At 40.9% G+C, this 19,300-nt stretch overlaps 2 protein-coding genes across 6 annotated transcripts in view; one reads left to right on the top strand and one right to left on the bottom strand.

The window, feature by feature from the left end:
* Window positions 1–10,779, top strand: part of ELAPOR2 (endosome-lysosome associated apoptosis and autophagy regulator family member 2) — a 191,959-nt gene extending 181,180 nt beyond the window's left edge. For 3 of the 4 annotated variants that reach the window (XM_082472475.1, XM_082472474.1, XM_082472473.1), the window contains one exon: window positions 9,314–10,779. In XM_082472475.1, coding sequence (XP_082328601.1) covers window positions 9,314–9,373 — 60 coding nt within the window. In that variant the 3' untranslated portion in view covers window positions 9,374–10,779. The remainder of the gene's footprint in view (window positions 1–9,313) is intronic. The other variant, XR_014266689.1, reaches the window with a different exon arrangement.
* Window positions 10,780–16,011: 5,232 nt separating this feature from the next.
* GRM3 (glutamate metabotropic receptor 3) overlaps window positions 16,012–19,300 on the bottom strand; it is a 237,490-nt gene continuing 234,201 nt past the window's right edge. For both annotated transcript variants that reach the window (XM_082472476.1, XM_082472477.1), the window contains exon 6: window positions 16,012–18,150. In XM_082472476.1, coding sequence (XP_082328602.1) covers window positions 18,077–18,150 — 74 coding nt within the window. In that variant the 3' untranslated portion in view covers window positions 16,012–18,076. The remainder of the gene's footprint in view (window positions 18,151–19,300) is intronic.

Raw genomic sequence — 19,300 nt, 5'->3', positions numbered from 1 at the left:
TCCCTGCTGTTTCTGATAGAATTTTCAGTAAGTCTAAGGGGAATGGCAACCAGATTGTGGTTTGAGCATCTGGTGAACTTGGTAGACCCAGTAGTCAGTTAAATTTAAGGCACTTGCAACAGTTTGAGAGCGGAACACTAAGGTGTTTTCCTTCATAGGAAGGTGACAGGGTGGCTTTGAAAAACAAATAATCATTAGTATCCCTTCATCCTTTGCACCTCTCAGGGCCTGAGGTACCTCCTTCCTAGGTGCCTTATTATCAGACTGCACTGTTGATCTTCCACCGGTACAAATCAGTTTGTCCCATTTCAGTAGCTAAAGCTCCACCTTATTTCTACTCATCCCCTACTGGAGTTCTGTGCTGCCAAACATTCAGGTGCAAGAAGGTCAAGGGCTTTTAAAAATGCGTGTGGAGACCTAGTGTGTTTTCTACCTTTGTCCATGTGGGATGGCACGAGGTCTTGATGAGCTGTGTACTCAACCAAGTAGTTATTATCCTTTTGATCTAGGATCGTTGACAGTCCAACAAAACAATACAGGTGGCTAAACCAGAATTATATTTGAATCTTCTAGGCTCCCTTCTGGCAGGGCTACCACCAGACGTCCTGGGGGTTGCTGTTGGGATAAATAAGGACCCATCATGCCAGTAGTGGTCGGGGCAGAATCCTGGATTTTCATATGGGTATATAATCTTATGTAGGTTGTATTGATATATTCTTACTTATTATATATTTTTACTAATAATTATCTATGAAGCAGCCAAGAGGAGATAATCTCTTAATCCCTTTCTGGAAATAGCCATATTTAGTAACTGAACTGCCTTACTAAGATGTGTGGACCAGGAGGAGGTGAGGGAGATAGAGGCAGAAATCTTTTTGAGTCAGTTTTTGAGAAGGCTCTTCCGATGATCAATGCTCCCTTTCAGTGGTAGGAAGTGTGGAAGGTCCACTAATACCTCTACTCCCAGTCCATTGTTCTGGTAGCTTTTGTGATTAAAAAAAAAAAAAAAAAAGGGACACCACTGTTAGGCTGCAAATGGTCCATAAAACCACAAACATTAAACAGATGTTTTTCAAGGGCCACGGTGGTGTGACTGGAGTTGGCCAGTCACTCTGGAACAGCAACACCATGACCCGAATGGGTGTCAACAGTGATGAGGCACCACCGATAGCCCCAAGAGGTGATCAGAGGTCTGATTTAATCAATTTTCAGGGAAATATTGGTCAGCTTTTGGTGTGACTCCCAAGTCTTGCATGCTGTGGTAACCTCTGCGTCAGAAAAATAGAACCCTTCACTTTGTGCTCAGTCTGTGAAGGCAGATTTATTGCCATGCTGGACAGGATTCAAATGCTGTGTAGGGTTTGTGGCAATCTGTCTGGTGCAGTCTCTATAAGGTGCTTAACTCTGTTTGGCCTTTTCAGAGGATGGGCATCTACCTAAGTGACCCAGATGATTTGATCAACAGCTAAGATTTGTTGCCCCAAAGAGAGGTTAAGAGTCAGTGGTTTTCCAAATGGCAGACCAAATAGTTTGTTGACAATGGTTATTAAATCTTGGCAATAGCTCAAGAGTAAGTAGAAATATAACAAGGTTTATCAGAAGAAGTATTGGCCATAGCTATGAGAAGGGCTTTGGGTTCTGGCCACTGAGCCAAGCAATCTTGTTGGTTTTCAGTTATGCATATTTGTGCTGAAGTTGGCCAGCTGCAGCGGGTGGTGGACACCATTGGGTTTCAGCTCAACCAAAACGTCAGTGAACCAGGCCCAGGCATGAAGTAGAACTTCGGTGAACCAAGGATCCCACGGAGCCAGTGGCTTCATTTGGGTCAGAGGAGTAGGGGATAACCTTTCTCTCAAAGAGTCTGCTGCCATATTTTCATGTGAGGCTGAGATGTTGCTGGGTCAGGCCAGTTGTATTCTTGAATATACCATTCATATTTGACAAGTGAGACTTATTGGACGCTTACCACCTTGTTGACCTACCAAGAGTGGGACTATCAGGCTATAGAGTCCCAAAGTGTGTGTGGTAATGGCATTCAGTTTTGACAAGAGCTCAGTAACAAGCTAATAGCTGCTTTTTCAAAAGGGCTATAGGTACATGGTGGCCACATCAAGGTGATGAGTCTAAAACCCTAAAGGGTGCCTCTGAGGGAAGGCTGCTTCCCACTGCCACAGTCTCCAATTGACAAAATCATTAATCGCAAAGAATTGTATCATAAAGTGGTCATTAGGGCTGTGAGGCCACAAGGTAGAGAGCATTACTCACCTTGCTGGGCAGTTGATAATACAGCCTGTTGGCTTGGGCCTAACTCAAAAGATACTACTTTGTGGATTAGCTGATATGACAGAGCAAGTAGACTACTCAAGTGATACCATACTGTGTCCAACAGCAGAGTGCAGTAAGGTGCTGGGCTGTTTTTTCTCAACTGGAAGATAGATAAAGCATTGCACATCTGCCCACCTGGTCTCAAGAATCTTTACTTAGTTGGCAGCTCCCTGAATTTTGTGAGGGTTTATCAGCCATCTCTGCTGGCAGGTCTGATAACACAGGCAAGGCTGTTGAGACTGAGGCCTCTGACTTGACACCAACAGGACATCATTTATATAGTGACAACTTTAGGCATCAGAAGGTAGAGGAGCTTGTGTGCAATTCTGACTCACACATTTGTTGCACATGGCAGAGGAGTTGGCAACGCTTGGGGTAAGTATCCGAGTAGCCAGCCCTTCTCTTCATGTGGCTGCTCTTGACCAGTGGATTGTCTTCTGGTGCCTATGAGATAAGGAAGAACAAGCACATACCAACAATTCCTACTATAGATTCAGATGTAACGCAACAACGGCATGTTGAATGGGCACGCAGAACCCTTCACGCAAGGTCACATTATTTTCCCTCCCCCACTGCGAACCTAGCTTGAACCCCATTAGGTGAATTTTCAGGCCCTTTTCCTCTCACACGTTCAGGTAGGATGGTGACTTCGGTGCCTGCAACAAGCAGAGTCAGAAATGTTTGAGTCCCTCCCCTTCCCCAGGCTCCCTTGCAGTCTCAGATGGGTGTTTATGGTCTGCAGTCACTCTTGGTGACAGGAAAACTTGGTCCTTCCCCTAATCATCTTTTTCCTTAAGGCAGCAAAGTCAGCGTAGTTGGGGAAGGAAGGGTTAAAGGTGAAGAGGGAAGGGGAGTCTGTGTGACAGCAGCAAGGCTTTGCTTTTGCTGTTGTTTTCCAGCAGCTGCGCACAAGCCAACCACACTGCCAGTGTTTTTGATCCGTTCAAAGTTCTATGTTGAAAGGCAAGGTCATCGTTCCTGACATCATCTATTTCAGCTTTGGGGACCTTTTGACTCAGAAGTCACAGCCAGCCTGACTGTGCCGAAGGCTGCAGGTCTTACGTTCTTTTGTTGATTTGGGCTTGACTCACATACTGGAGTCTTTTTAAAAGGGAATTCACCTCATTTCTTGCTCCATTGTCAGATTTAAGTGAATGCCTGGTTTAAATATAAAGGATAAGGGACATTTCCCGGGTGAGCCTGACCATACTAACTTATCTAGATGTTTGGGGGTCAGTTTCTCATTCTCCAGTGACCATCTTCCACCTTATAAACCCAATCTGAGGCAGCAAGAGCCCCAGTAGTGGTCACTGCCTCACTAAGTTTTCCTGTGGGAATTCATCTCCAAAAGAGCCCCAGAGGAAGCCATGGCTCTGTAACTGTGGTGAGGACCCGCTGCAAAACCTCTGACACCTTTTACTGCATCTTTGGGTGGATCTGAAGTTGGCAGGATAGAGTGCCAGCAGCGTTGAGCCCTAGGATGGCCCCGCTGTTTCCATTCTTCTTTTTTTTTTTTTTTAATTTTATTTATTTATTTATTTATTTATTGGCTGCGTTGGGTCTTCGTTGCTGCGGGCGGGCTTTCTCTTCGTTGCAATGCGTGGGCTTCTCACTGCGGTGGCTTCTCTTGTTGCAGAGCACGGACTCTAGGTGCGCAGGCTTCAGTAGTTGCGGCACATGGGCTCAGTAGTTGTGGCTCGCGGGCTCTAGAGCGCAGGCTCAGCAGTTGTGGTGCACGGGCTTAGTTGCTCCGTGGCATGTGGGATCTTCCCGGACCAGGGCTCGAACCTGTGTCCCCTGCATTGGCAGGCAGATTCTTAACCACTGCGCCACCAGGGAAGCCCTGTTTCCATTCTTAACGATCACTGAGTCCTGCCACATCATCTCCAAAGTGAACCAGCCAAAATTCTAGCACTTCACCTGGTTTCTCCCCATAAGTGGTTTCCATTTTCTCTTTAATGCTTATCGTAGGTGCATGTTTCTGGAACCGTTGTTTGAGAGGGGGTGAAACCTTCTTCTCCTGTTGGGATGATTTTTAGTGCTAGTTGCTCCTATGAGGCACACCTGAGCCTGCCTGGGAGGCTGTCCTCCTGCCAGAGGAGAATTAACACCTTCCAGTCGTTGAACTGTGAACTCTTTGAACCCACTTCCCAGTACTCAGCCCACAACCAGCTCCCCAGTTCCTCTTCATTTCCAGGCAAGAAGACGGAGGACTGTTTTATTGCCTTGTTTGCCATACAGTGTGGTCAGCATGTTTGTTCCCAATTCTCAGGGACTGTCCTTAAATCTTGTTAACCAGAGTGTGACGCTCTCTTCTAGAAATGTCTTGATTAACTTCCTCTTCTCATCGGCAAAACAACGAAGAACTGTGAAGGTAATGAAATCGCACTCTACTTACTGGCCAACAAATGAGCCCGCCATAGTTTCCTAGACACTTTGGAAGATGGAATGAGTCTTCTGGGTCAGAGACAAAACACAGCTTATTACTCACAGCATTAGCATTGGCCAAAATCAAAGCATTTGTATTGGTTCCTCAAGCCTCACCTCCCACACAATGAAGTGCACTAGATGACGCCTGTATACAGAGTGGGTTATGTTATTGTAGAGGAACTGGCTTGGAGAACATGAGTCTTTTATAATGGGCCCGACATATGTCTGCCATTTGCTCCACAGGGAAAGACAATATCTGTAGCTTTCTGGGTTGTAAGCAAACGTTTCCTTTATTCTAGAAGGAGACTTTATCTGTATCATCCAAGGCTGTTATAGAAACATCTTTGGAAAATCATCTAGAATAAAGGACTATCAGTGTCTTTTAATAAGACATGCAGAAACACAGGAGGCCCATGAAAAACTATCTTCCATCACAAGTTGACTTAGATTTTTCACCTGGTGTGATCTTGTGATTCCCTATTTGTTTTTTGTTTTTTTTTTTAAACATCTTTATTGGAGTATAATTGCTTTCCAATGGTGTGTTAGTTTCTGCTTTATAACAAAGTGAATCAGTTATACATATACATATGTTCCCATATCTCTTCCCTCTTGCGTCTCCCTCCCTCCCACCCTCCCTATCCCACCCCTCTAGGTGGTCAGAAAGCACCGAGCTGATCTCTCTGTGCTATGCAGCTGCTTCCCACTAGCTATTTTACGTTTGGTAGTGTATATATGTCCATGCCACTCTCTCACTTTGTCACAGCTTACCCTTCCCCCTCCCCATATCCTCAAGTCCATTCTCTAGTAGGTCTGTGTCTTTATTCCCGTCTTGCCCCTAGGTTCTTCATGACCTTTTTTTTTTTTTTTCTTAGATTCCATATATATGTGTTTGATGCCCTATTTGTAAGGGTGGTATCTAACAATGAAGGGAGCCTTTGGGTGCCAGGGAATGCATTTAAGGGAAAGTCATCTCTGAGCTGAATCTAAAAGAATAAGTGGGCATTATGAGCACTACCTAAACCATTAAGTGTTTCCTCCTGTTACAGTACCTCTTCTGTTGTTATATTATAGCCAGAGAAGTGAAAGCTTGAAGAGATTCTTGGAAACAGCTACAGGAAACAGGGAGGGTAGAACTTTTCTCCCTGAGAAGGTTCAGTGTGCCACATTTTATTTTGAATAGCAATTTTAGTCAATGTAATGATTTTTTTTTCATTTTTTAAGATGAAAATTTGAAGTATTACAGAAAAGTTGAAGGCATTGTGCAGTGGTACAACCATATATCCACCACCTAAATCTTACCCTTTATTACATATCTCTCCATCCCTCTATCCATTTATTGATCTATCTTCTTTTTTTTGATGTGTTCCAAAGTGAGTTTCAGACTTCAATACATTTGATGCCTAAACACTTCAGTTTACATATAATTGATGAGAGAATTCAATATTTTAAGTTTTTTTTAAAGGCAAAATGTTTACACAGAGTGAAATGTATATTTCACAAATACACGATGTGATGAAATTTGAGAAATGAATATACCTGTGTAACCCTAAATCCTGTGAAGATATAGAACATTAGTCTGATGTCTGAAAGCAAACTCATGTCCTTATATGTATACTCAATCCCCATCCCCCAAGGGAAGCTATTGTGATGAACTTTTAAAACTATAGATTAGTTTTGCCTGTTTCAGAACTTCACATAATCGTAATGACAGAGTGTGTAGTTTTTGTGTAAGTTTTCTTCCACTCAGAAAAATCTTTTTGAGATTCATCCGCCTTGTTGTGTTAATCTATACCAGATTCCTCTGTGTGGAGGAGGAGTATTCTGTTGTATGGATTTGCCACGTTTGTTCATCTGTCCTCCTTTTGATGGACCCTTGTGCTATTTCCAGTGTTTGACTGAATAAAGCTGCTATGAATGCCATTGTACAAGTTTTATTGTGTCCCACTTTTAACATTTTTTTGACTTTTTATTTTAAAATTTTTTTTATGTGTGTCCCACTTTTAAAAATGTTACATATGATTTCATGGAGCAAAAAAATTTATAAATTTCTTAACTACTGTGTCAAGTAAGGTTTACTTTGTCTTATATATATCCTTATTCATGTTCTAAAGGCCATACTTCTTTGGTATTTCCTTATGCAGTGGATTTGTGGGGTTTCATTTATAGATTTACTTTACTTGACTTTTCTTAACAATTAAAAAATATCTTCAGTTGATTTTTTTCCTTTTTCTTTTGTTCACGTCACAGTCATTTATGGGATACTATCTGTTAGACACTCCACCGGGTTTTGGTGACATGTCATATTAGACACAGTTAATCTCAGAGGCTAGTTTATTGATGGAAGACACATGCACATCAAACACACACATTCATGCACACACACAACCCACATACACGGGATCATCCGGTATGACAAGAGTACTGAGTAGGGTCTCTTGGAGTACAGAAGAGAACGGAGTACAGTTAGGTGGCGAGTGACAAGCTAAGGAGAAGCTTCTAGGAGAAGCTGGATTTTGAGTAGATTCTTGAATTTAGAGCTTAAAAAGATCATTTTGTATGGCATCTTTATTTAATGCATGAGTGAACTGAGACCTAGAGAGGTTCACTTATTTGTCCAAGAGAGGGTGAGATAGGAATTAGAAACCATGTATTCTGAGTTCCAGTCCCGGTTTTTTCCTTCTGCATGATGGTGTTTCAGTACATTTTCACAGCCACTGATTGACAACCAACCATATGCTAGGCCTTGGGTCATATTATGGGAATTAAAAAGTGAACAAGATACAATTCCTGCCGTTAGGAAGTCCCGGTCAGTTAGTAGTGACACGTGCGTGGGTATATATCCCACCACATCAGCCATAGGAGCAAAATCCCATGTGAACACAGAGCACAGAGGACATGGTAACGAAAGCCCTATGAAGCCCTAATAACATGACTGTTTTCAGTGTTTTACTTGAAGTATTACCTTGAGGATAACCAACAGGTCTCTGCCTCCCCTTCCCGAAGAACAAGTTAAATCAAATCTCCTCAAGGCAGGGCCACAAAAAGCTCAGCTTTCTCTTACAGTTCATGGCTGATACTCTAACACTCTTTCCTGTAATACACTGTGAGCTCCTTGAGGGGAGACGTTTTGTATCCCATAAAGTCTAGTCCTGTTTCCGTAACACATGGGTGCTTAATAAATACTTGAATTATCGATGGTTATTCCTAGAAAATTAGAGCTGGTAAACATGAGGCTGAAGGCAGGCTCTCCCAGAGCCAGTGGGTTAGGGCGCTGCGATCTGCAGGCTGCTCTCCCAGGGGCTTGTCATCTCGGCAGAGGCAGGGAAATGGGATATGCTGGTGTTCATGCTGTAATTTTTTTCTGTAATCCTGACCATGTGGCCTTAAATTGATCTGAAGTCTCTGATTTCTCCACTCAAATGAGAGAAGACACAACAGCAACCTCATTCTTCCTGACAGATACTCAATATCTATTTCCTGTTGTTTTCTCATTTCACTTCTCTGCTTTAGGCACACATGCATGTGCACCCAGGACTGATCTGCCTCATATTTCTTTTATTTTTAAAATAATCCTAGTTCTCTTCATCTTTATTCTCTTCAACAGCATAGTTCCCCCACCCCATTCCAGCAGCCTTCGGAGAGCTTTGTCTAACAGTGAAAACATTGGGAGAAACCTCACCTCTTATTTCTCTTTTTCCCCATTAAAGAAGAATAATTTATCTTAACAGGCTACATTTTGAATGTATTATATAACAAATGCCAGCAGTGATATATTTGCATTAAAATTTTGATTTATTATCCGAGATCACTTGTTTTTAATATCTTTAGTAGGCATGATTCCCAAAGATTTTCCTAAAACATATCAGTGAACCCAAATGATCTTGTGTCTTATTGGTGTTATCTTTATTTCTCCTCTCCTTTTTTCTTATTATTTACCCTGTGTTATCTTGAGAATATTTAGTTTACTGTCTACAATTTGCATGGATAGGTCATCTATTTCAGCACCCGGATCAAATATCCCCCTTGCATGGGTCTCAGTGATTTCTTCACAAGAATCACAGCTTCATCTTTTGGTGTCTATTGCAGTCATGTGTTTGATTCTGTTTTGGATTGTGTGTCTTATCCCCTGGACATCTGTTTGGGATTGACATGTACACACTGCTATATTTAAAATGGATAACCAACAAGGACCTACTGTATAGCACAGGGAACTCTGCTCAGTATTATGTAACAACCTCAATGAGAAAAGAATCTGAAAAAGAATAGATACATGTATATGTGTAAATGAATCACTTTGCTGTACACCTGAAACTAACACAACATTGTTAATCAACTATACTCCAATATAAAATAAAAAGTTTAAAAAAAGGCATCCTTCAGGGTAGGCATGCTATCTGTTTTATATCTGCCACCCTCCTTTAAATGTAAAATCCTAATTACAAGTGGCAGGTACATAGATTAAAATGATTTCAGAACTTACTTTCTGGATATGTAAGATCCTAAAATCTTATTGGAATTTTAGTGAGTTGATTTTGTCTTAATATTTTTTCCCCCATAGGACAAAGAAGACCATTTTGAATCTGTTCAACTGAAATCCTCAAGATCTCCAAATATATGAAAGACAGTGCTGTAGCCTTCAGACTAATGAACAAAGAAACCTGCTCTCTAGTTTTACAGGACCATAGTTTAGAGCCTGTCCTCGTATCCGGCACATTGGTGATGTCACAGAGGAGGGCCATGCCACTGAAAAGGGAAGGAGGTTGAAATGTTAGATTGCCTTATAACATGGTCAAGTGTCTTGCCAAAAATAAGAAAGCAAATGTTTTGAGTCTCAACTGAAGATGAAGCTCAACTCAGGAAGAGATGTATCTGTATATACAAATAACTCAGAACCAAGGTTAAGCCCACCGGTGCACTGCTGATGCATGCCATATAATTAATGGGTAACTTTTCTTCTTTATGAATTCTACATAAAAAGTGTGTTTGGAGGGCTGATGTGAGCATATGCATTGTGATCCCATTTATGTCTTGTCTTTGTTTATATTTTGGGGAAGATTTGAAAAAATTTTTAAGGTACAGTTATTTTTTCCCATTATTTATTTTCCTGACAGACCTTAAAACATGTTTTCTATTAAAAATGGTGAACAAAGAAAGACAATAGATTTTTCATTTTTCCATAGGGTATCCTTGTTGATTTCAGAAGCCTAAGTAAGCAGTAATTCTTAATGAAGAGTCAGCATGTGCTTGGGTTATCTAACTTATAATCGCCTTTGAAATTCCATCCTTGTTGGAACTGGTAAGAAGGGCTTGACTGAAAGTGGGATTCTTAAAACTAAATAAATAAATAAATAAATAAATAAATAAATAAAGGACAAGGAGAAGCCTTGACTTTCCACTGATACAAACAAGCTGACACTATTATAAAAGTCAAATGGCTTGAAACAATTTATGTAATACTTGAAGTATAATTTGGAATGAGTAGGAAAGCTTGTTTATCAAATCACTTGCAAAATCATGAGAAGGAAGTGGGCTGGCTTGTCTATAAGTACAGACAACTGTACAAAGGTATTGGGATAATTTCATGGTCTCCAGAAAATGACAGTGGGACATTTACCCTATGTCAAGCATCAAAGGTTATATGCTTATTTTCCTGCTAAAGACTTTAAGGATTATGACTTCCATGGAAGTTTTCTTTTTAAGTTAGCAAGGCAGGGATTGAATTTTAGAAAATTGCATATAACTGTATTCAGAATAAGAATGTGGTTGTCCCATAAGCAGTTATGAAATAAGTGTTGTTGCTCTTATTCAAAAATGATCCAGGTAATTGTGATATTTCCTGTGATGGACAGGTTATATTGGTATTAGTACGACTTAAATATTGTTGGTTGAAAGAAGTTTGAATGAAGCTGGATTTGACCAATTTTGTGTAAAACTTAATTATTTTAGAAGTGGGAAAGAGGGGAGTTTCCTGACCATTTATAATCTAAGGTGCTCTGGTTTGTTTCCAATAAACAGTGATCTTTATAGGTTTTAATCCAGATTTTTAAAAGCCTGGTGATTGGCCGAGAGAGGCAGGGCATAGGGGCAGGGTTTGTTGAATGTTTTGCCCCAAGTCTGTCAATGAGGTATGACTTGTAACTTTTGATTCAGCAGGTCGTCCTTAGTTTTGTGGCAAATGAGATAAAAATAAATAATTGAATTTATTTGACTGGTGGGTAAAACACTGGACCATTCTGTTATTGTTGAATGAAAGTTTGTTTTGTGTACATCACTACTGTTGGATTCGTGAGTATAGGTGAGGTTGCCATTGTTTTATTGTTCGTTGTGAAATTCACGGAGGGCATTGCTTTACATAAACGTCTTCCACGTTTAATTTCTTAAATTTTATTATAACGAAGACATTATTTTGGCATTGCTCATTTTGGCTCACTGCCAACAGTGCTGATGAGCCTTTCCCCATCTTGATCAAAATTTAAACAGAAGAATGAAAATACACTTGAAGCGCACCCTTTTAGAGGAACCCTGGCAAAGTCATACAGACTGGACAGAGTCAGGAAGTTTCCGCATAGTCACCTGTCACCTCTCTCTTCATCTTTGCTGTGCTCAACATGTATGTTCCAAGCCGTAGAGATAATTGGGATTTGCTCCCAGGTAGCTTCTTTCTTCTCCTGTCACAGGACTAAAATCTCTGACGTGTCAAAAATGCCTTAAATTTTAATGAACTCTCTGAAAATATAGTTGGTATTCAAGGATATATTTATTTTATTTCTAATTTTAGATATAAAATAGATTTTGGCAGCTCAGTCCCATCTTTGGAAAGAGCTGACTTTTTCCTTTGGATCCCAGTGGGTTGTCATTTTATTCCAAGCCCTGAAGAAGTATGACAGAAGGAATATCGTGAGGAAAATATTCAGATCAATCCTGGCTATAAAACTCACTTTGGTTTTATGTCTTGCCTTTGCAAAGCTCAGTGGAATGTTGAAAGGCATAAACAAATTAATCACGTTTCTATGATTTTTAACTGACAGTTGTTATTTCCTTTCCCCTCTAAGTGGTAGAAGAAGTTATTTGTTATTTTTCTAAAAGGCAGTTTTGAAGGCTTAAATACTCCATTAAGTCAACTGTTACCTATAATATCTCTTAGTGCTCTGTCAAAACATTTAAATCAGCTTTCCACTGAATGAGACTATGTCTTCTATGGATAAATTATATCATGCCATTTAACAATGTTGAGCAGTTTGATATGTGTTCACTTGATTTAAAAGATTGGATTCTATTCTTGTTTGACTTTTCCCCTCTTTGGTTACCAGTAATCAAGTCCTTTCCGGGATTAAAAATGTTTCATAGTATTTTCGTGTAGATTTTTGTCATTATTTTCTTCCCCAGGAGAGAAAAGGTGGTTTAAATGGTTATGTTGAACAATTGCTTGGGTCTAGTTATTTACAATTTGGGGTCTCCAGGTTCCATGGTGGTGGGTCATCGATTGACTCTAGTTCTTCAAGACAGATCTGGTCAACTGTCATCTGACATGTGTCAGTAGAGCTACTTCCTGTGACTCGCAGTCATTCCTAATGGGAGGCTAATATGCAGATCATTTCTCTCTTCCTAACGAAAGTAAATTTCCTGGGAGTCGGGGTGGGAAATTGATTTTATTGGCAAGTTTATTTTATTTATTTATTTATTTTTAGGTCTGCATGAGTGGTATTTAATCAGCTTTACTGAGGAATGATATACAAACAATAAACTCCATCCATTAAACATGTGCAATACGAGTTTTGAAAGTTTTATATACCTGTTAACATCACTACCATAATCAACATACAGAACATTTTCACCACACCCAAAGATTTCTTATAGCCTTCATTTCTCCTTTCACCTCCAGCCTCCAGGCAGCCCCTGATTTGATTTTTAACCATTACAGCTTAGTTTGGATTTTTTATAAATGAAATCAGGCAGGAATGTAGTCTTTTATGTCTGGCTTCTTCAGCATAATGATTCTGAGTTTCATCCATGTTGGTGTGGGTAGCAGTAGTTATTTTTTATTGCCGAGTAATAGTCCACTGAATGGTGGAATTACACTTCGTTTATCTATTCATGGATGTTTCCAGTTGCATTAGAGTTTTTATTATCACTTAAGAGTGCTGTCTACTTCAGTGCAGACAGGACCAGTTTGCATTTCTTCAATACAGAAGAATCAAGATGTTTTAGTAGGTGAAAAGTATAAATTGCCTCATCTGGCTCATTCCTTGATCTGATTCTGTCTCAAAGGTCCTCATCCTTGAACTCAGGTCTCAACACAGTCAAGACACTTTCCATTACCTTTTTTCATTGTGTTGGCATGTTTAAAGTCAGTGTATTGCTCACATTTACCTTTTGACAGTAGAGATGTATAGAGTAGAACTTCTTCAGAGGACTTACATATCCTCACATCTATTTTCTACTGACCATGAACATTATCTCAGGTTTACATGCCCAAGTCCTAAATTAAGGTCACCCTAAAGAAAAGGACTCAAGGGGAGTAAACTGAAAAAAATCCTAACACCTGACTTATTCCTTGGATGCTAAAATGGAGTTTACCTTCACAGTAACTGGCCAGAGATTACACTCTTGCTGGATTTTATTTTGGTTTAACATTTTCAGATGAGTTCATTTTAGGGTCATAAATGAAGGAAGTAAAAGATAGGGGCGAATAATTGAAAATTAATTGATACTACTATTGCATTTGATATTAATTGATGTTACTATTGCAATTGTCTAGATCAGAGGCCAGCAAACTTTTTCTGGAAAGGGTCAGATAGTAAATATTTTCAGCTTTGCAGGTCATGTGGTCTCTGTTGCAGCTCTTCAACTCTGCCATTGTAGCATGAAAGCAGCCACAGACAATATATAAACAAATGGGTGCGGCTGCAGTCAAAGAAATGTACTTTATGTACATGGAAACTTGAGTTTCATTTATATTTCACTTGTCATGAAATGTTACATTTCTTTTGATTTTTTCCCCCAACTATTTAAAAATGTAGAAGCAGTCTTAGCTCACAGGTTTTATAAAAACAGATGCTAGGCTAGGATTTGACCTGTGAGCCGTGGTTTGTTGACCACTGGTTTTAGTCACTACACCCCACAAACAAAACTATTTGGAAGAATCTGCACAGATTTTTTGCCCTTTAGGAGTTTACACCTTCAAAGTTTCTCAAGTCTCTAGAGAGGATCAAGAAAAAAATAACCCATCACCCTCCCTTGATGATTTAATCACCCACCAGGTGACCAAGCTAGGTACTCTTCTGAGTTCCTTTTATAGTTCTGGGACTTGATTGTGGATATTGATTAGGAAATGATACAACTAAAACAAGTGAGTTTGTTCAAAGTCAACCAGCACAATTGATTTAAAAGCCTTTTCTCATTGTGGTTTCTATAACATTTGTTGCCAAGGTAACTGGATTTGGAGATAATATTCAATCTTACGTACAGATTTATTTCAAGTAACTATATGGAAGTAGTGTATATTGATGCATATAGTGTCAGCCTAGATTCCTGAGCTCTGGCGCTGGAGAGGGTCCCCTGCCAGCCCTGGAGGGTCCACTGCATGTGTTCAGGCTGCACACCCCTCAGTCCACACGCATTTACCAAATCCTATTTTAAGACTGACTGAGCTGCAAAAGACACGTAGGATTCCTTCAGTGATTGATGGTTCAAGAAACAGACCTCCAGTCGCCTTGAACGAAATGTCCCAGTTTGGCTTTTCATTTGCTGGAATTTTCCTCATCTTATTAACGGTGACTCTTGGATGAAGCGCCCTGTCTAAAATAGCTTGTGGATATTGGTAAATTTGGTTTGGAGGGGAGTAATATTTCCTTTATCTCAGATGGCTGATTTCAGATTACCATTGCTTGGCTTAAATGAATGAGTCCAACCAGTGAGAACTGTGCAAATCTAAGCTTTCTGTCACAGAACAGGAGTGATAACTGCCTTATTCATGGGTTTGGGTCTTATTAGGGCTGTGAAGGTTAGAATTCATACTGCTGTTCCATCTTCCTGGTGCCTCACTTTTCTTGGCCTCTCCGTGTTTCTAGCCCTTTGCTAAAGAGCTCTGGCACCCAGAACCCTCATGGTGGGTGCGTGGATAAAGAGGGGGCGAGCTGAGGGGCAGTGTGGGGTGCATACTGTAAGGGTACACTGGCTGAATTAACTCCTTTCAGGCACTCTCCTAATCTGTCCTCTGTGTGGTCTGCCAACCAGCTTGCCTCACACTTTGAAAATGGGACCTTTTTATTTTACCATGAGAAGCCTGAGTGCGCAAGAGAATCTATATGTTTCTTATGAGAGGGATAGACCATTCTGCTCGAGTTCCTTAAATTGAGGATGTTTTTTGCAAAGATGGATCGGCTCAGTGAGTTTTATATTCTGAGGGAATGAAATGTCATTACTGGAGTTAAAAAAAAAAAAATCAATCCAAAACCTATTTGTTTGAAATGCCTCATGTAAAAAAGATTTTATAGCTGCTATTTTCCATACAGATGCTGAAAGTTCTTGAAAAAATTACTTCTAGGGATCACACGTTAGGGGATGCACTTTTGAATAGGAAACACGGTACGAGGCAGGGGAGAAAAAGGTGACGAGAGCTGTCGGTCAACGCACTTTCAGTGCAAAGGCAGCGAGTGAGATAGAGCGGCCATAGATCGAAACCCAGCTCTCAGAAACACCCACTCCGGATTCACCCACAGCCCAATTGTCTTGTTTACAGAGATCCATGATCCATTTGATGACTTTAGGCATTAGCTGTGTCTCTGAACAACCCAACTGATATTGCCTCCCTTAGCCTGTCACATCCCATCAGTGGATTGAGTTTATTTTCTCTCCCATCAGCCTTGCCTTTGCCTTGATACTGAGCAGATGCTCGTTCTGAGTACACTTATCTAGCACTTCTGCCAGTTTCCGTCGCAACAGACTTCTTTTTTCCCATCTAGTGCTGTTGAATCTGTTACTCAGTCCGCCCCACCCACTCCCCCCCCACCGAGTCCAGGTTCTTCTTTGAATGTGAGAGTTTAGAGACTGTTTGCCCTGTTGTCTTTGAGCGTCTGGTGACTTTTGGATACATGGATAAGGATGCTGATTCAAATGCATCCAGAAGGAAGAAGAGAATTTCTAACATAGGACTCCTCACTTTATTTCCTTCAAGGCCAGTCCTGTTGGCTTTTATGCACCTGCTCATTATCTCTGAATTTTTTTTTTTTTTAAGATTTATTGATTGATTGATTGCTATGTTGGGTCTTCATTTCTGTGCTAGGGCTTTCTCTAGTTGCGGCAAGCGGGGGCCGCTCTTCATCGCGGTGCGCGGGCCTCTCACTATCGCGGTCTCTCTTGTTGCGGAGCACAGGCTCCAGACGCGCAGGCTGAGTAATTGTGGCTCACGGGCCTAGTCGCTCCGCGGCATGTGGGATCTTCCCAGACCAGGGCTCGAACCCGTGTCCCCTGCATTGGCAGGCAGATTCTCAACCACTGTGCCACCAGGGAAGCCCCTCTGAATATTTTTAAAGTCGTACCAGTCTTGATTAACCAGGCCCTGGTTATTTAGCCTGGGGGTCCCTCATAGCCTCCTCTTCCTTCCTCTCACTGTCTGCCTCAGTTGCAGTTCCCTCATTAGCATATTTTCCAGTCTTCTTGCTTCTTAAAGGCAAGAACTATGTGTTAATCATCTTTTTCTCTGTCGTGGGTTGAAGAGTGGCCCCTTAAAAGATAGGTGCACATCCTAATGGTACTTCATTTCAAAAAAGGGCCTTTGTAGATGTCATTAAGGATCTTGAAATGAGACCACCCTGCATTATCGCGCTGCGCCTTAAGTCCAATGACAAGTGTCCTCAGAAGAGACACACAGAGGAGAAGGTGACGTGAAGGCGGACGCAGAGATTCGAGTGATTTGATGTCAGGAAGCTGCCAGCCGCCAGAAACTAGAAGAGGGCTGGAATGGATTCTCCCCTGCAGCTAAGAGGGTGCAGCCCTGAAGACACTGAGAGTCAGTTTCTGTTGTTCTAAGCCTCCCAGTTCGTGTTAAGTTGTCAGATGAGTTACAGGAAACGAATACATTCTCTGTCCATGGTATCTGGTGCAGGACCTAGCAGACAGGTACTCAGCGAATTTTTCTACATTAATCAACGGTTTGTGACTCAAGGGTTTACCAGGGGAAATAGGACAGTGCTGGTAAGAATGAGCCAGTTTTAGCGTATCCGTGCTTTTCCTGTTTGCTCGTTTATTTAGGTTAGTAAAATATTCAGGTTTAGAGACAAATCTGTACGCCTGAGCATTGTTCTTTGGAAAAGCACTGGAAAAGAAGATGTACTACATTTTTGTTGCTACGTTCAGCTCTGAACTATGAGAGTGATTTTCCAATGGAATAACAAGATGCTTTCCCAGGCTCCTTGCTAGTAATTAAGGTTGTTTTGGGAAATGAGAGCCATCAAACCTCCCCTGGCAGGTCAGCCTCTGCAATCAGACGAATGCAGGGATGGAGAAACCCTCTCTTTGCCTCAGAGCCATATTTGGGCGAAATCTGGGCTGCCGTACAGATGTGGCTTAAAGAAACCAACAAGGGTATTATCATCTGGCCACTGTAATCCCCTGATATTTATGCTGTCGTCAGTCAAATTCTGATCATGCGATCTGCAAAGAAGGCTACATCTGCTCACAACTCCCTCGTAGGGTAACAACTTGTGTTCAGTGTATCTAGATGTGAAGAGAAGCACAGTTAGATCATTTCTTCCAACATTAAAAAGTAGAAATGGTCTAAAGTCAACATACTCAAATTACTTGGAATGATTAAAAAAAGTACAAGCCATTATCCACCATGCTGGAAAACCTTGAAGGTTTTATTCTTAATATCTTTGCATTAATACAGATGCTTTTTACTTTGTGCTGAGAAAAACAATCTGTTACACATAATGTAACTTTAATATACAACATAGAAACTCATCCTAAGTTAGTTACAACAAGGACCTACAAAAAACTTCATAGGAAAAAAAGTTACCTAACATCGCCACTGTATTTTCTAATAGACTGACCCTGTCAGACCCTGTCACCAATGCTCAGCTCTGTAAACAATGGTTATTTCCATGTTCTGGGGACTTGTTAATAATAGGGACACTAAAATCAGTCTAAAAAGTTCTAGCACGTCACTATATACTGTACAGTCCTTAAAAATAATTTATTGTACTGTTTCTAAAAAAAGGTACTAGGGGTGTTCTTTTGCTCTGTTTCCACATTCCGGAGCTGCACGTGAGCACTTTCATCTAACAGCCTAAAATCACGAGAACTGAACTGCAATTCACAATCACAGAGATGAGGTGGTGGAGTCGAGGACTTCCCGCCCGTTGCACACCGTCGGCACATACGTGCTTGCAGAGGCTGGAAAACAGAGCAGGACAGAAAATTCTGCATTAATCAAGGGGGCCACAGAGCTACTGGCATGGATAATCCTAGACACTATTAAAAGTAAAAAACTCATTTTAACTTGGCTTTGGAAAATGCTAGGTGATTTAGTGCTCTAGTAGGTCAACTTTCTAAACGTGCTCTGCTCGAAGTTAGTTTGTATCCTGGAACTTACCTCCATTACTGTCATACGTCTTGGAGAGAGTTGATAAGCATAATCACTGTTGAAAGAAGCCACTTGTGGGTTTAAAATTAGCTTTGGTAATCTTTAAACTGGTTAAAAGACAGTGTGCAAAATTGAAAACTCACTGCAGTTTCCTTAGACTGTTAAATTAATTACTGTTTTCAATACCTTAATTAATTTTGTTCTCTCTGGGCAGGGATGTCTCTATGTAGTGCCGTAAGTCATCTGTGAACTCCACTGCCTTAGAGAATGGTTTGCTATATTTTCATTGTTCAGTGGATAACCTCAGTGAAAATTCTAGTGAGGGCTGCGGTGCTGAGAACTTCCATTTCATAATAGTTTGCAGACAGGAAGACACTGCAAAGGGATGATTCTCTTGTTTGTTAATGACAATAGTGACGACAGTGTCAGGGTGTGAGTATAATACGGATATATATATTCATTCTTTTTATGGCTTGTCGTTTTCCTAGATAAAATTCCTAGCTCCGAACTTGTTTTAAACAAAAGTTTTTTGTTTTTGTGAGAAATCTAGGGACAGTTAAGTTATACCTGTTTTGCCCTGAAAGCTTTTTCCTTTTACTGAATGAGAACAAAAGCGAGAAGCCCCATCCTCCATAGGAGGAAACCGTATGGCCAAGAGAATCAGCTAGCGATGGCCTCACATTACCTTTTGGAGCTGAGGATGTCCCATCGCTTGACCTGTCCATCTGGACACGCTCTGCCCGGGAGGAGCTGATCCTCTTGGCTACCTGACCACAGCCCAGGTCAAGCTGCCCCGTCAGCTGTCCCATTCTTTTTCTTTTCATTTAAAAAAAAAAAAAAATTTATTTATTTTTGGCTGCTTTTGGTTCTTCATTGCTGTGCGCGGCTTTCTCTAGTTGCAGTGAGCGGGGGCTACTCTTCGTTGCGGTGCGCGGGCTTCTCATTGCAGTGGCTTCTCTT

Source organism: Balaenoptera physalus, assembly GCF_965194825.1.
Source record: "Balaenoptera physalus genome assembly, chromosome: 8".
In the NCBI taxonomy this organism is placed as follows: Eukaryota; Metazoa; Chordata; class Mammalia; order Artiodactyla; family Balaenopteridae; genus Balaenoptera; species Balaenoptera physalus.
This window is presented reverse-complemented; position numbering and strand designations above follow the sequence as displayed.